Source organism: Amblyomma americanum, chromosome 4 (assembly GCF_052857255.1).
Source record: "Amblyomma americanum isolate KBUSLIRL-KWMA chromosome 4, ASM5285725v1, whole genome shotgun sequence".
Taxonomy (NCBI): Eukaryota; Metazoa; Arthropoda; class Arachnida; order Ixodida; family Ixodidae; genus Amblyomma; species Amblyomma americanum.
In genome coordinates, this window is record NC_135500.1 from 196,776,784 (window position 1) to 196,793,123 (window position 16,340).

The 16,340-nt window shown below is 45.6% G+C and overlaps 1 protein-coding gene across 3 annotated transcripts in view; it reads right to left on the bottom strand.

The window, feature by feature from the left end:
• Window positions 1–16,340, bottom strand: part of rno (PHD finger protein rhinoceros) — a 50,605-nt gene that overhangs the window by 14,854 nt on the left and 19,411 nt on the right. For all 3 annotated transcript variants that reach the window (XM_077662834.1, XM_077662833.1, XM_077662832.1), the window contains exons 6-15: window positions 16,124–16,162; window positions 15,851–16,014; window positions 12,272–12,330; window positions 11,749–11,838; window positions 8,476–8,657; window positions 6,606–6,711; window positions 6,455–6,520; window positions 6,006–6,110; window positions 5,482–5,639; window positions 1,686–1,806 (exon numbers count right to left, since the gene is read on the bottom strand). In XM_077662834.1, coding sequence (XP_077518960.1) covers window positions 1,686–1,806; window positions 5,482–5,639; window positions 6,006–6,110; window positions 6,455–6,520; window positions 6,606–6,711; window positions 8,476–8,657; window positions 11,749–11,838; window positions 12,272–12,330; window positions 15,851–16,014; window positions 16,124–16,162 — 1,090 coding nt within the window. The remainder of the gene's footprint in view (window positions 1–1,685; window positions 1,807–5,481; window positions 5,640–6,005; window positions 6,111–6,454; window positions 6,521–6,605; window positions 6,712–8,475; window positions 8,658–11,748; window positions 11,839–12,271; window positions 12,331–15,850; window positions 16,015–16,123; window positions 16,163–16,340) is intronic.

Below are 16,340 nucleotides of genomic sequence, written 5' to 3' on the forward strand. Positions count from 1 at the left end.
TTGTCGAGAATTGGAAAAAGCATACACTGGCTCCGCTGCTTCAGCAGTACGCGGAGGACGATGTTTACAACATGGACGAGGCCGCATTGTTTTACAAAATGCTGCCTACGAAGACGTTCGCCCCAAAGGATGCGGTAGTCACGGGAAAAAAACAACCCAAGGACAGAATAACCATTCTGTTTGGTGCGAATATGTCCGGCAGTCACAAACTGCCGCTGCTGATCATAGGAAAAGCGGAGAAGCCTCGGTGCTTCAAGAACGCACGACTTCCTCCTAAAGATGACGTGCTGTACAGAAGCAACAAAAAGGCTTGGATGACGGCAGCGCTGTTCGAGGAGTACGTGAGGCACCTTGACCGTAAGTTTGCTGCCGCGGGACGAAAAATTGTTTTTGTTGTTGACAACTGCCCAGCCCACACCGACATCCAGAACTTGACAGCAGTTAGGCTTGTCTTCCTGCCGCCGAATGTTACAGCTGTGTCGCAGCCTATGGACCAAGGCGTTATTCTGCAAGCGAGGAAGATTTATCGCTGCCATTTACCTAAAAGGATCTTGTTGTGCTATGACAACGGTAAGCAATATTCCGTGGACCTACTGGGTGCCATTTGCCTAATCGTGTACGCCTGGAAGCAGGTGGAGGGAGATATGATCAGGCGTTGCTTTATGCACGCCGGTTTTTCCAAGCAACAAGATGACAGTCCCGAGGATGCATCTGATGCCAGCTGCACACTGGATGATGAAGGAGAGTTATTGTGTGCGCGCATGACCGACTTCGACGAAGAAAACGGCGGCGGGAGCAACGGATTGACCTTTGCGGACTATTTGAGCGCCGAACTTGATGCCCAAACGTCTTACGCCGACTTGGAAGGAGAAATATGTGACAACGGGCCTTCCAGCGAAGGTGAAGGCGATGTTGAGCCCGCCCGAGCACCAGCTTTAGCTGCAGTCGTCGAGTCGCTGAACGTTGTGCGCAGTTTTGTGGAGTGTAGCGGCGGTAACAGCAAATTGCTGCGCACTGTAAGCAGACTGGAGGACGCAGCCTACGGTGCGGCTAACTACCACGCCAAGCAGTCGCGCATCGATGACTACTTCAAGTGACCGTTTTTTCAGGCGAAGTAAAGGTGCAGTGTTGATACAGCCACGTTTTGTACGTTTATTTCTCGTTTTTCGTCCATTTTTGATAATTCGAAAACCCGGTTAATTCGTTGATTTTTTGCGGTCCGACGGACTTCGAATTAACGAGGTTCCACTGTAGTAATGTCTTGTACCTCGGAATACCTTACTAAATGATTTGTGAACTAGAGCAAATTGGAATTCAGCTAACTGTGGCCACTGTTAGTATGGGGTATGTTTGCACGTAGCAGTTTAAACATTTAATCAGTGTTGTTTTCTGCTGTAAACCAAATTGTCAACATCGCCACAGACGAGTCTTTTGTTAGGTACCAGCAGACAAAATTTTCATGTGGCAGTATTTCAAAATGACCTCAGTGACACACAAAAACAACACTTCCTGTGTTCAATCTCTCTTTTTTTGCTCATAGATAAGTTGAACTGCAAGAGAAGCAAAGGTAAGTGCATGAATGCCAGGAAGTTTAAAAGTACAGCTGTTCACGTGGCTTGACACAAGCCGGCTTTGAAGGGTGTCCCGCTCGCTGCAAAGCACGCAGAAAAAAGCTCTAAACACACCTTGCGTTTCAGCTTCCAGTAGTTGAAGACGAAGTCAACAACCACAGGGTCTGCCGACACAGCTTCCGCAGTCTCCTTCAGGCTCACATGCTTGTAGAATTCAGCCTCAATAGCTTGAATTCTGGACGAAGTCAAAGAGAGAATGCCAACACAATGACATTAAGCACAAGCATACGAGTTCAGATTTACAATATGTGCATTACTCCTCCCATAGGCTCGAGCTGTACTCGTCATAAAAGACTGTGCCAATATCTCCAATGCCAAGTTCCACTTGTTCAGAAAAGTGCTGATTTGCTTTGCTTGCCAGAGGAACCAGGCTCATGAACAGCTTTCCATTTTTTTTTTAACGCCGCACAGCAGGACAAGTCGGGAAACTAAGCAGTTTAGCCTTCGACACACTTTCTGTAGGGCAACAGTGCTCAAAATTGGTGGCACGCACCATCCCAAAAGCGGTGGTAAAACAGCTTGAAGGCTCCTAGCTCATTCTGGCACTTCTTATAATTCTTGCGATGAAAAAGGCACTAGCATGTGAGTGAAACAGGAGGCCTACACACGAGAAAACTGCTTGCGAGTGTATGCAAGCAAGAACTAAGAATCCATTACCGCCACCACCATGGTCTATTTTGTACTTTATTTTACGCTTTAAACAAATATTCTCGTATTATTTTAATAATAGGAATTAGTAAGTTTAAAGTCATCATTATGACCACAGCCCATCTTTGTATATAAGTGCTGCTTAGAGCAAACTTTCCTTACAAATTTGCATCCAAATGAGACAACCCACACAAGCAGGAGGTTCTGGGAACCAACACGACAAAAGCAAATACTACAGTATATTCCATTTGAGACAAACCCGTTTTAAGATTAAAAATGCCAGACCAATTGGCTGGCTTCCCATAAGACTCAATATTTAAAAAATGTGCTTAAGATGAGCTGTTTCGCATGTCCTTCAGTTAGGATGAACTTTCACGGTGACCGTGAATCACGTGAGCCTGTGCAATGGCACTCACAGGGCGTCTGTGCGACACTGTTAAGGAAGGGAAAAAAAAATAGAATGCTTCTACACAAGAAACCAGACCCCACATGTAGCTTGTCCACCCCTTCGCTCAAAATTGCTAGGAAGTTGTCTTTAGGGAGCGCAATTTCTTGGAGGGCAGCTTTCTTGCGGGTGCAGAAAAGGCTACACACTACTGCGCCTACACTGGTGCATGGTCGGATCTAAAAGACTACAAGGAGCAACCGTGCAAAGTGCACCTACTCGCTGACTTCGGGCTAAAAACTCAGGGGCTGCGCCGCATTTTCAACCGACGTGGCTTCACAACACACATTATCACGATGCAAGATGGCCAGATATCGGCGCCGCGTGCATTGCCTGCAGCGTGTGATGTGCCTGCTCATGGAGTTGGTAACAGCTATGCTGCACAGAAAGATTGAGACAGAGAGATGCACGGCTACACTGCTGGGCACCTTCGAAGTGCTTGGAGCAGGATGGAAACCAAAATCAGAAAAAAAGACATGCAAAAATGGCAGCCGCTGTGGGTTACAGTGAGAAAAAAAAAAAAAAAGGGGGACCGCAAGAAAGGAAAGCCAGATCGATGCTGTTTGCAAGCAGGATAGTGTGAGCTTGTGCCATGTAGTAGTAGTAGGTGGTTTTATATATATATATAAAAAAAAAAGACTATTGCTAGCCCCGGCATCTGCCATCGGTACTGAAGCACCTGAGCTTCAGTATGCTCTCAGTCTTCAGCTCACTTCATGCACTGCTCTATTTGCAATGATCCCCTCTCTGAAAAGTTATTTTATTTATGTTTTCATGCAACCTATATTAGGGCACACCTATCACGCTCTCATACCTTTTTTGGGAACACATCTGTAAAGACGAACTTCAGATAAGACGAAAAAATTTGGTCCTTTCAAGTTTGCCCTAAGGGGAGCCTACTGGACATGGGAACTCTATGCATTTCTTAAAGAAATAAACGGGGCTTAGGGAGAGAGTAAACAGCAGATTTAGAGTAGAGATAGGTACAGACAATGACAGCCATTTGACTGTTTTACAGGCTCCTGCAAAATGCAGGCTGCACTGTGAACGAATCAACCACAATGATAAAAAACGAACACTTACAAACACGCACAAGTTTACCTGGATGTCACACCATGTATAATGAAAAAAGATGTGGCATCACAAAAATCATGTCAAGGAATGACAAATTTTTAGTCTGTGCTCTGTCTACTCTCATGAATTTACATTAAATGTGAATTCTTCCTCCTAGTGGCTCTGACAATATTTTCAGCTTTGGCTTGACCCTGCTATTAGGAAGAAAAAAAAAAGGGAAATGCCTGCATGTTGAGCAGCCTTAGATTGCTCACACGGATAGCAAGGGCAGCTTGGGCTAGGTGAGATGCAATTAGGTTAATGCAGCAAGCCTAATTTCTGCAGGTGTCATAAGAATACTGATCTGGCGAAAGGTGCAGGATCAGAATGGCACATTCAGGCCCAAGAGCGGAGTGATGCAAGTTGTGACAGTTACCACTCAAGAATGCCCATTGAGTGCCCTGATATCTGTATACAGTGGAATCTCGCTGATATGAATCGCATAGAATTGCAAAAAAATAATCCTATCTTACAAACTTGTGTCATAAACAAAATAAAATCGTATTTTGAAGCAAAAGAAATGTGTTCACGAAAATCTCTCTAAGGCTGACAGGATTTATTTACGGCCGTACACCACTGCTCAGTGTTTGCGGTGCGTACTGCACGGCTGGTGACTGGGGCGTCACGATGTCAGGACCGTGCTGCTTGCGTATGCAATCACAGTTCCCACATTTATACCACTCTAAGGACTGCTGAAGAGTGTTCGGAACACCCGAAATTCTGCACACTGTATAAATTGCATTTCAGCCAGGGAATTTTAAGAATTCGCATCAGCTGTGTTTGCATCACCAATACTGTAACATACTACAGTACTGCGCTCCTGTTCCTGCATCTCTGTTCCCATATCTGTGCTGCTGCGAGCACTCACACCTGCTGTTGTATGCAATGTCCTCGAGTTGCGCTGTTCTGTCGTGCCTGTGAAGCCATGAAAACTGTGAAAATCTAGCTTTTTATGCAAAAAGAAAGCATAAAAAGTAAAACACGCAGCTGGCAACGTCTTGCCTTTATACGGCTGTTCGAAGCTGCCGCTGCGGCACCGCGGCGCCCCTTCCGTTCCCCACTAGGCAGCGCAATGTAACCCGATGCCATGCAGCTTGCAAGTCTACCTCAAAGCCGTTGCATTGACGACCCACTAACTTTGTGAACACGTCGCCGCCTTACCGCGGTCCGCACCCCCTTCGCCACCAACTGCCGAAACAGGTTGCATTCGGATGCGCCGACCATCTGCATGAGGACGCGATCTTTTATAGGTACCATAGTGTATTATCACGCACGCACGCACGCACACGCACGCACACATGGGTTTTTGCTCAATTGGGCAAGTAAGGCTTTCGCCTTAAAAATAAAGGGCACCTAATACCACGTTACTTGACAGAATTTGGCCAAGAAGCGTTATGCTCACACACCATGACTGCATAGACACAAAAGATCTTGTGATCAATGCTTGCATTTTATGCATGCTGAGTCTTGATCACTGAGATGATTTCAGCCCCAACCTAGCTTCATCCAGTTCACGCTGTGCACTTTAATAGGCATATAAAAGTGCACACCAGCCCGCTAATTCCACACAGCGGAAACACTGGCACCACAACAAACAAGGCAAATGCAACAGGAAATCGGCACATAAGAACAGGGCCACCGTACTTGGCCAGCCGAGCGCTCTCTTTCTCCTCGCTGGTAATCTCCATCTCGCGCTGGTGGTGGCCCTCCCGGGAGGTGGGGCTTGCCTTCTTGTCCGAGTCGTCCGATGACGCCTCCTTTCGGTGCACCTCTTTCTTCTTGCTGTGCTTGGGGCAGTACGACTGCGGCAGCAGAGCGAAGCAAGGAGCAGCCATGAGGCATGCTAATAATCAGACAGGAAGCAAAATACAGACACAAGTACTGCTGCTCTTGCTTTCCTCTTCTCTCTCTCTCACTCTCTGTGCACATGCACACACACGCACACATGTATGCACATGCACAAAAAACTCTCTATGATCTGAAAAGGCGGAAATCTCCAGCAGCATGTCCTTTGTCACCGCCACTTTCCAATACCCACCTTTCCTGCAATGCCCATGACGGGGCTCTAGAGGAAAAATTGCCTTCCTACCCTGGCGTCCAAGGCCTCCGATGACGGCACTGGTGGCTGTGAGCTGAAACTAAACAAATAAACGGACAAGAAAACTCACCTTGAGCTTAACCTCGTCATCAGGGTTGTCATCAAAGACGGCTTTCATTTCAAGGCTGTTCTCAAACGCACAGGTGACGTGGTAAGCCCTCTTGCAAGCCTTTACCTGCAAACAGCCATGAACCACACAAAGATATTTTTCAACACTGTGGCAGCACCTGATTTCTGAAAACATGTCAACAAAGCTGGACACCATGACATTTCTCCAGATGCACGCACTGTAAATATGGCAAGAATAAACTACTCAAAAGCGAAATAACTATGCCACAGCATATATCTCCGGCATTCTTTTTGTGCATTCATTTTGAGTAGTTTATCTGGTGAAAACATTTATGATCTGGTTTCTCCACAATCCCGAGCAGCAGAATGGCTTTAAATTTATCGCCTTCACTATGACAAGGCTTATGTGAGCCAGTGAGAGGCACAAATGAGTTCAGTTGCTTCACTCACGGAACACTGAATGCAGGCGCCCATCCGCTCTCGACAAAGGCAACAGGTCAGGGCCCAACGACTAGGCTGTGGAGGGGGAACATGAATACATACGTCGGCTCAGGCATCGACCACACAAGGCCAACGAGGACAAAAATGAGCCCACACTTACTGGGATCTGAGAGATTTTTGTGATGGGCTCCATCTTCTCAACACAGCCAATGCTCACTTCTGGCACCCACAGGGCACAACTCACATGAGCCCACTTTTGGCCACTCCTGCAAAAAAGAAGTCAGCGTTCAAGGTAAACATGCACATGCCATATCTAGTCGTATACTGGTCGATATGTCAAATAGGTGAAATAGGGCCAGAAAAGAAAAGAATTGGAATGTCATAGTGGTCAACCAACAGAGCTTGGAGCTGCCAATGTGTAATTAAGACAACCGGCACAGCACACTACGTGCAACAGCTGTGGCAGAGCGATGAGAAACTCATCACCGGAGAGATGCTCCTGCTAACTTTCCCAGCATTTGACACTTTTTAGGTGAAATCGAAATCACACGCTGTCATTGGCTTCTTTGTGATTTACTGCAATAAAACTGCGATTAGCTCTAAAACTTATTTGCTTCCACCACATTTTATATCAAGAAGTTGCAACCACGAATGGAAGATACGTGAAATGACGTGTCGTACTGATGCCTACAAACACACTTTTTTTTCACATACCATCAATGAATAGAACAAGCTGCCTCATTCTGTGATCGAATGCCAGTGCGAGGCAAAGTTTCGTGCAATGTTGTCGGACCTCTGATGTGCTTTATGTGCTTGGATACTCTTTCCCGCCCTTCATATTTCGCTTTCTCCATTTCCTTACTTTGACTGATGTGATTTCACATTGACGATCCTTTTCATTTTGCGTAACTTTTTGTACCGGAGGTTGAGCCCATGTCGCATGCTATAAGATGTATCTTTGAAAATTGTATGTTTGTACCCCCCCTGCAATTATGCCTTCATGGCGCTGCAGGAAATGTGAATAAATAAATAAATAAATAAATAAAAATCTTCGCACCAGTGTTATCTGAGAACATTTTGCGTGGCTCTTCAAAAAGAAAAGGAAGAGGTGTGCGAGACCTTTTTGCAGTAATCGTGAGAACTGCCAAAGTTTGTGAAGGCTTGAAGGTGGCCAGAATGCAGGACTTTCCATAGTAGCATCATTGGCATCGCTCTCTCTTCCTTTTCTGAGTTTGTACCCAGTTTGCACATCACCCTGACTATGATTCGTGTATTGGACAGACCGCGAGTTTGAATAAAATATAAAAACCTATATGCGAGTAAATATGGTAAATATGCTGGCCAAAGTTGAACTGAGACCAACACACTACCACACAAGTGGTGCAGGCCACACAATGTGGCACACACAAACAGCAGATGTTAGATATCTTGTCAAGCTAAGAATGCTGGCCTCAAGCAAAATAATCGTGAAAACCCAGTAGTAGCAGCAACAATCTTTAACAGAAACGACCAATTTTACTGTTACAGAAGTTGCCAATTGACACAAAAGAACAGATTAGCACCTAATTTGCCAACCCTTGTCAAGGCAATGGTGACAACTATGCTGATGAAATGGATTCCCAATCCCTTAATAATGCATTGTTTGGCAAGTGCCACATCATCACACTCTTCCATTAAGACGTAACAGCACCTGTCCACATTATCAAGTCCACATTATCAGTGGTAAGTCTGGCAGCACTAGATGGTCACTTGAAATATGGTGTATCATACAAGGCTCTTTGAGCATTCAACCAGTGCTGAATATTTTACAGAAAACTGAGATGAATTTTGTCCCAGGTGTTGCGTGTAAACCTAAAATCAAGATCTGCAACCTGTGCGAATGCGGCACAGCACCTGCTAATTCCAGCTGTGTGCCAAAGCTACACGAAAAAAAGTTCCTTTTTTCTTTTCAGTCGCTCGAGTGCCCCCAAACCCCCAAACTTCTGATGCTGGGTATGCACGCACGAAAAATGTGTAGGCCAAGCGCTGACCTCGTGCTCTTCATGGCTCCGCCCCGGGCAGGGCACAGTACGCAGGGTGGCCGAATGCCCAAGGCACAGGTACGGCATACCCAGGAACCTTCCGGAATCCGCTGAATGCCATAGCAGGCCTGATGCACACACAGGTCACACTGGTCGCAGAAAACCATTTCGTTGCCTTCCTCCGAGTCCGGCTGCAGTAAAACAGAAGAAAACATACAAAAACATGGTTACACAACACACTGTCCGCATGGTTCTTAACTATGTGTCAGTGGCCCCTTTAAATGGGCAAAGACAGCAAGCTCAATAGTGCTTTTCTTAAAATGGCGCATGTATAAGGCAATAGTAAACACAAATGACCACATGGAATTCACCTGCATATGGTAAATACCGCTTTACCGGAATGTAACACGAGTGCTTATAACTGTTAATATAGTACGAAAAGTTACCCCTTGCATTTGTAAGCAAATCAATATCGTTGAATAACTGGATCATTTTTAGTGCGAAAGGCACTACTTCACCAGCAAAGCTGGAAAAGACCAGGGTGTGTGAAGCCTCAACTTTTGGCCTCTGACGGAGCGCCAGCGGCAGAGGACTTGCGCAGCTGCTCCATCAAAGCGTGGGGAGTGGAGAGGCGGCAGCTGTGCGTGGCTGCCGATAGCGGCTGACAATAAGATGGTGTATGCGGTTGCCTTTGAGGCGCTGTTGCCTCATGTGCTCTCACACGACCTACTCGGTTTAAACCAACTACCATATAAACGCGTGTAAGGGCCGAACTCTGTTTACCAGAAGGAAATATTAGAAAAAAATAATATCCGTGTAAGGGCCACACCCAAACTTTTCACACGACCCACGCGGGAACAGCCTTCGAAATGCACGTGCCGTGGCCTCAGCGACCAGCTCCGGCTGCGAGCAATGGCGCGCTTGATCGCGGAGGCGACACATGTGCATAGGGGCTTCCAGGTGCCGCCCACGGATGGAGGCAGTGGCCGCGGCTCATGATCATCATCGTCAACTTTTTTCCTCCGCCACGAGCTCCCCCTATCCGTATTGGCATCAGTATCATCAGCTCCAATGTTTTGTGGCTGTAAAAGGCATGGGAGTTGTGGTCTACCGTAGTTGTGGCTTTCGCATGCTGCCATCGAGCGTTGTAGTTTTAGCACGATAGACAAGCACCTTAATAGCTACACGGCCAAGAGTTTGCTGTCGAATACGGCAAGTGTGCGGCGTGCAGGAAATTCGACGTGGCTGAGAAGTGCGTCCGACGATGGTGCAACCAAAAGGATGCATTGAGGAACACAAGCTGCAAAAAGCGCACTTTCCGAGGCAGGCCGTGCAAGTTTCCTGAACTGGAAGAAGAGCTGCTCTGCTAAGTGATGGAAGCGCGGAACAACGGCTACGCGTTGACAGCGGACGTGCTGTGCGACTTCTTGTGGGATGAGCGTGCAACTGAGCACAGCATCAGCTCGAAGTCTGAATACACCGCGAGTGGCGATCGAACGTAGAATAAATGCCGCTGATTTCCTGATTGGTGTGTCTTTACTTCAAAAGTTTTTTTTTTCTTTCGCAAATCGCGTGTATAGGCCGCACCCCGAAAACTGGCCCTCTAATCTGGAAAAAAATGCGGCCCTTACAAGCGTTTATATGGTAGATTAAAACCCTACCATTTTTTTTCCTGCTCATAGCTGTCAAAAACGACCCTCATTTTATAACAGCGACTGCGGTACATTTTGAATGTCTTCTAAAACGTACTTTCAGTTTCAGCAGCCAAACAGCAGTTATGATGTCACAAGCAGGTTTGAGAATGCATGAGGCAAACAGAAACTGCAATGTAATTAATAGCTGTTTCTTCACTCACTGTCATTTTGGCCCCTGGGGCAGGTTAGTGTAAGAGTTGTAGCGAATTAATACGATGAACAACGATGACTCTGCTGCGACTGCTATGGTGCAGCAAAACTATGCGCTCTCTCATTGCCCCATCATGCTGCCCTTTGTGTCTGTGGTTCTTGGTCCACAAGTGTATTTGCAGTCAGTTACCGCCCTCTAGATTTTCATCTTGAGTGTAGAAACACTGAAAAGGATATCTGACGTTTTCGTAAAAAAAAAAAAAATTTAGGGACACTTCATTACATCACGTGTCAAGAATGCGACAGCATCAGAGTCTGAAGGATGCTCAGCCTGCTTCTCCTCCTCAATCATTGGTGCCACATACTCCAAGCTTGTGCAGCCACTAATACTCCAGGTTCAGCAATGACATACTTCAGTGTTCGCCTTCTCCGCTTACGGGGATTTTTCCTTAAGGCAGGCACGCGCGGCCTTGATTTTGGTGCTATTACAACCTGATACTCGGAGCTGTCAAGTGAAGTCTGCAGGCAACCGAGTGCATGTGCCAGCTGACACTGATCTTGCCACTGTGCTCAGCCATATCACGTGACCAGTGCAGGCGTCCACACGACCATGTCACGTGGTCTCATGGCGTTACACACCTCACTTAATCAGCAAATTTTACGACACGACGGCACCAGACAACACCAGACAGTGCCTGTGTTTTTTTTCTGCTGCGGCGCACTAAAAGCCAGCAAATATATGGATGCACTCCTGTGGTTACAATTGCAACAATTGCACACCGCATACTGTGAGCGCACACGGTGCATGTATGTGGTAGGGTAGTCATGGGGAAAAAAAGAAGAGAAAGGTTCAGTAACTGTCTCACTCACAGTGGACGCCTGACCTATGCTGTGAAGGAAGGAAGTGAAAGGAAAGAGCAAAAGGTAGTTGCCAAGAAGAAGGAACTCGTGCATCAATTTTAACCACCTATTGTTTTTAATGGGCACTGATAACGCACAGAACAAAAAAATTTTACGTTTTGCATCCATCAAAATGCAGCCTCGGTGACGTCATGAAAACGCGAGTTTTACTACGGAGTTAGGTTCGCAACTCAAGTGGCGCATAGGTATCAGGTGTGGCTATTATTCTCAGTTGTAGCATCACTGGTATAAACTACAATGCTTCTATTTTTCGGACCACAACCCTTGTCTTGGCAATGTTTAAAGCTAAATGCTTTTTTCTCCTTTTTTTTTTTTAAGAGCTTAACCTTAAGAGGAGTGAATACAAAGAATCAGACTTTACAGGCCATCAAGTATGAGACCACCATGTGGAATCCAGCACAAAGCCATGCATACAATGCAGCAATTTTCTTTTCATGTAACCAACCTTGCAGGTAGCAGTAAAACTAGCAAGAGCAATGGAAACGCACAGGGGTGAGGACCAAGCAATGCAACCTACCGAACGGCAGACATCACAGACCACGTCTTCATCGTACTCAATGCCCAACCCTTGCTCCGTCCGGATTTCTCTCTGAAGCTTCTCAAAACACTGAAACACAAATTGGGAATAGAGTGAATGGAATGGTACTGCATGTAAATAAGATGGCTTTTGTCAGGCATAACTCCTACTATTGCACTGCTGTACCGCTACAGCAGCAGTAGCAGCAGCGCTGCAAATTGTTAGTACTGATACAACACTGCAAGCAAAGCCTTGCTGAGCGATGCACAAACTGACACGAAAGGAAAAGTTAAGAGAAAAAATGAGTGGTTTTTGAGGGAAGGAAATGGCATAGTAACCGTGGAGTGAAAGAAAGGGGTCAAATTAATGAGTTTTTACTATATTAAAAAAAAAAAACTGCTGCCACTAAAATTAGCCCCATCTTCAGTTTGTAGTTTTAATTACACTCATCAGCTATGTACCTAGCGATGGAGCCAGATATATACAGCACATAACTGCCCCAGTAACAAAATGCATGCCTTACCTGGGTCTCAAAATCTTCCAGAATCATTTCCATGGTCAGCTCAAGCAAGGGCTCCAAACCTATGACATGAGATGGGAACAAAAATGAACTTTTCAAAACAAGCAGACCGACATCTATATTTAGAAGTATAATTAATTTTAAGCCAGGCTAGTTGGTCCATGTGATCAATGAAGTAAAATAGTACAAAAGAAGAGATGAATTGAAAGAATGATAAAACAGATCTGTTTTCCGTGTCTCATTTACTCTTCCTTATAACTGTGCATTAATTCCCCCCCCCCCCCCACCCCCCCCCCCCCCCCCCCCCCCCCCCCCCCCCCCCCCCCCCCCCATCCACTGAAGAAATATATGCCATCACAAAATGAAAGTATATATCTATGCTGGAATATGACGTCGAGCATGTGATGAAAAAATGATAGAAAAACAAAAACAAGCTCAAACTTACTGATAGCCTCTCCACTTGGGAGGAACAATTAAGAAGGATATGCAACCAGTAGCATGAAGTGACAGAATTGAACTTTTGAGCGCGCTAAGGGTAGTTCAGATAATGCAAGTTTCAAACTGACACTAGGCTAGTTTAACTCATGCCACAGCCGGACTCGAGTAGCGGTGGCGCGTTTTCTTATTGCCTGCGCACTGGCGCCAGACACTGAGCTTCCCTGAGTGAGGTGCGCTCTCTGCTGCCGCTAGAGGCACGACACCCCTACCCCTCCTGCTCAGTCTTTAGCGGCAACTGTTGCGAGCCTCATTTCGTGCTTTTACATGCACGTTCACGAAAGGCGCTGTCACGAAATAAAGAAAGCCAAAGTCAGAGGGTTGCTTAGCTCCATGATGAACGAGCAGGCACATTTTCTTTGAAATTCAAGTTCAAAAAACAGCAGAAGAGAAATCATCCAGTTTCACACAACTAGAAGTGTATAGGAGACAATATACCAACTCCTGTCATACCAGCATTATGTCATACCAACTCATCCATCAGCCTGCAGAGTTACAGGACACGTGGCTTTCAATGGAAGGGACAGGCTTCGATCAATTTATGTGCTATCCCTCATAGCAAGTACTGATTGTAGGCAAACTGCCAGTGCTGGCTCAAGCTGAAACGACAAGCACTAAAGATGAAAGATGAGGGGCAAGGAGTGCAGATTCAACATTCACAAGTTTTATGCTAGCTCTCCACAGCCTGTATTATATAAATACTAAGTTTCTGATATGGTATGCCACATCGATAATTCAGAATAATTCTAAAGGCCATTTTCTTTGCAAATAAATTCTGGTTAGGTTGCTGAATAATTCTAAAGGCCATTTTCTTTACAAACAAATTCTGGTTAGGTTGCTGGCAGAGATAGCTAGAGAGATTGTTCCAAATACAAGGAACTGCAGTATGTGTCGGGAGAGGTGGGCCTACAATCCATTAAAGAAATTTAAAAAGCATTTTTTAAAGCTCCATGTATATTCAATTTACAGAATATGCAAATTCCCCACTGAATGAGTGAAGTATTCTTCATACATTTATGTAAAAGGTTGGAACTATCAACAAACAATTGCTGATTTATCTTGTATGCTTCCATCTTTTGTTAAACTGTGTGGCTTGTGTTATATACAATATAAGTGTGCCGTATAAAATGCAATACTATAGTTGTTGCAATGCCTCATTTTCTGTTAGTGCACATCACAAGCATGTTGCGTTGGGTTTACTGGTGCATAAGCATCTGAGGCGCCAAACTCAAATCATAAACTTCATGAACATAATAATGTACAGTCACCGACCGATTTTTCGAACCCGGCGGGACCCTGAAAATGGTTCGAATAATGTAACAGTCCGAAAAATTCGTGAACTTCAAAAAAAAAACTTTTCTGCAAAAAACTGGCTTTCAAAATCGTGAAAATCACTGCTTCTTTATTACAGATATTTGCAGCACCCGAAGGAATTATTGCAGGTTGCTCGTATGTTCCGTGTATACAAGTGATAATATTAGATTGTATGTGAGCCATAGTCGTGCTCCGCACACACTCTTGTCACGATGCCAGACCGTGCGACACGGCCACAAGTCATGCCGCGAACAAATGCACCCGCTGCGCGAAGCAAGAACAGTCAGTTTGCATGGGGCAACGACGCTCACAAAGACTGAGAAGTAACCCTTGGGAATACGCGAGCGGAAGCCAGCACCTCCGAATGCACTCCCCCACACCTCGCTGCCGCATTTGCTGCCCCGCACTGCGGGTGGCGTCGTCCAAGCTGCAGCGGACGCTGCAGCTGTCCCATTGTACCATTTTCGATGCGAGCGCACGCTCTTTGTAGGCCATCTCGATGGCAACGAAAAGTGTTCCATTAATTTGAATGGCAACAATGGTGAACAAATAGCAAAGCCTATCCGAGCTAGTCCCACCGATTCACTACGTCAGCGCCCGCCGATTCCGTTTAAATCCAAAATGGAGCCTTTCACGGCAATGGGAAACTAGTTGGTTGTCACAGCGACACCCGCGTGTCTGTACTAGGTCGAAATAATGAACTGGAAAAACATCTCCACGGTATAGTTGGCGTCTGTTTTAGACCGAAAAATCGAATTTTTAGACCCTACAAAGTCCAAAATATCGGTCATGAAAATGTACACGTTCCTATGAGGTGCGCTACGGTTCCCCGGCGAAGTCTGAAATGTCGCGTAAGTCCGAATTAGTGCAGTCCGGAAGATCGGTCGGTTACTGTAGTTGCATATCTGTAAGGTGGATAGGAGCTGCTTTAGCTCGCAGAAAAACTGCATTTTTTTTCGGACAGAATTTATTCCACATGATATCAGCACTGCATTCTGTTAGCAATATTTATTTAGAATTTTTTAATGATTTCAAGAGCCGCATCTCCCCTTAAGTAGGGACAATTTGCAACACAGGCTAATGCCTCGAATAGCGCGCATACTGTAAATAAATGTTTCCTGCAATTAACCTATGCAGATACCTTTTCCTTGATAGCCTGGAGCATGGTTTGCTTACTTGTTGCTGTGGTTGTTCACTTACTGGTACTGAGCATTCAGTTCTAAAAGTGTCATCAACAATGTTCCTGGCAGGCAATTTACCGCCACTTTGGGCCGTTCAGCCTGTTCAGCAAGAAAAAACAAAGACTGATGCTGCCAGGATGCCTTGTGGCACGCCCATTACCTCGTTAGGTGTTAACATATGAATAGCTCAGCACTGCGTCAGAAACGATCTTGGGGTGCTCTGTGCACTCAAGTTTGATGCACCATTTTGGTGAAAATAAACCTAACTGCTGTTATATACCTGCTTGCAAATTAATAAAAAAACAACTACTTAGAGAATGCATAAAACATATGCAGCCCTGAGGCCTCAGGCATATGAGCCTTCATATTTTTAAGCTAATCTGAGGTGCTCTAAAAACGGCGATTGCACAGCAAAAGCACCAAGATGCTTCCCAAACAAGCGACCGGTCCGTCCGTGGAGGAGGGGTAAGACGACACCGCCACGATTGTGCAGCGGTGGCAGATAGAAAAAAAACCCCTGTGCGCAGGCTGTAAAGTGAGCGCGCTGCCGCTCCAGTCTGGCCGTGCTCATGCGATGCACCAACTTGCTCACCGTGAGACTTGCGCTCCTCATTGAATACTCGAAGCCAGTTCTGATCTAAGGAGTCCAGGTCATAGCGGCAGGTCTTTTCAGCCAGGGTGCTGACATTGGTCAGGACGTGGAGATCATTGGAGAAAAACTCATCATGCGACAGCCGCAGAAACTTGTTAAGAGGTCTGCAGGCAAGGAAGATAAAAAAAAAATCGGGAGCTCAGCACAGTAAAAAAGCTGCCAGCAAGCTTTCCAAATTTCCATGCCATCTTTATCACTGCAAACAAAACTTACAGCTTGAAGTCGTTCGATTTGCTCTTTTTCTTGATGGCCCTGCACAGGGAACACAAATATGATGACGTCATTTCGTGTGAGCAACTTTGAAAAACTACAGGCGAGCACAAGGAGGTTATTTTACATTTTCAAATGAGATGGTTCACTATACTGAAAATAAACTGAACGCGACTCCACAGCGAGACGACTGAGCACCGAGATCTTTCACAATTTTTAC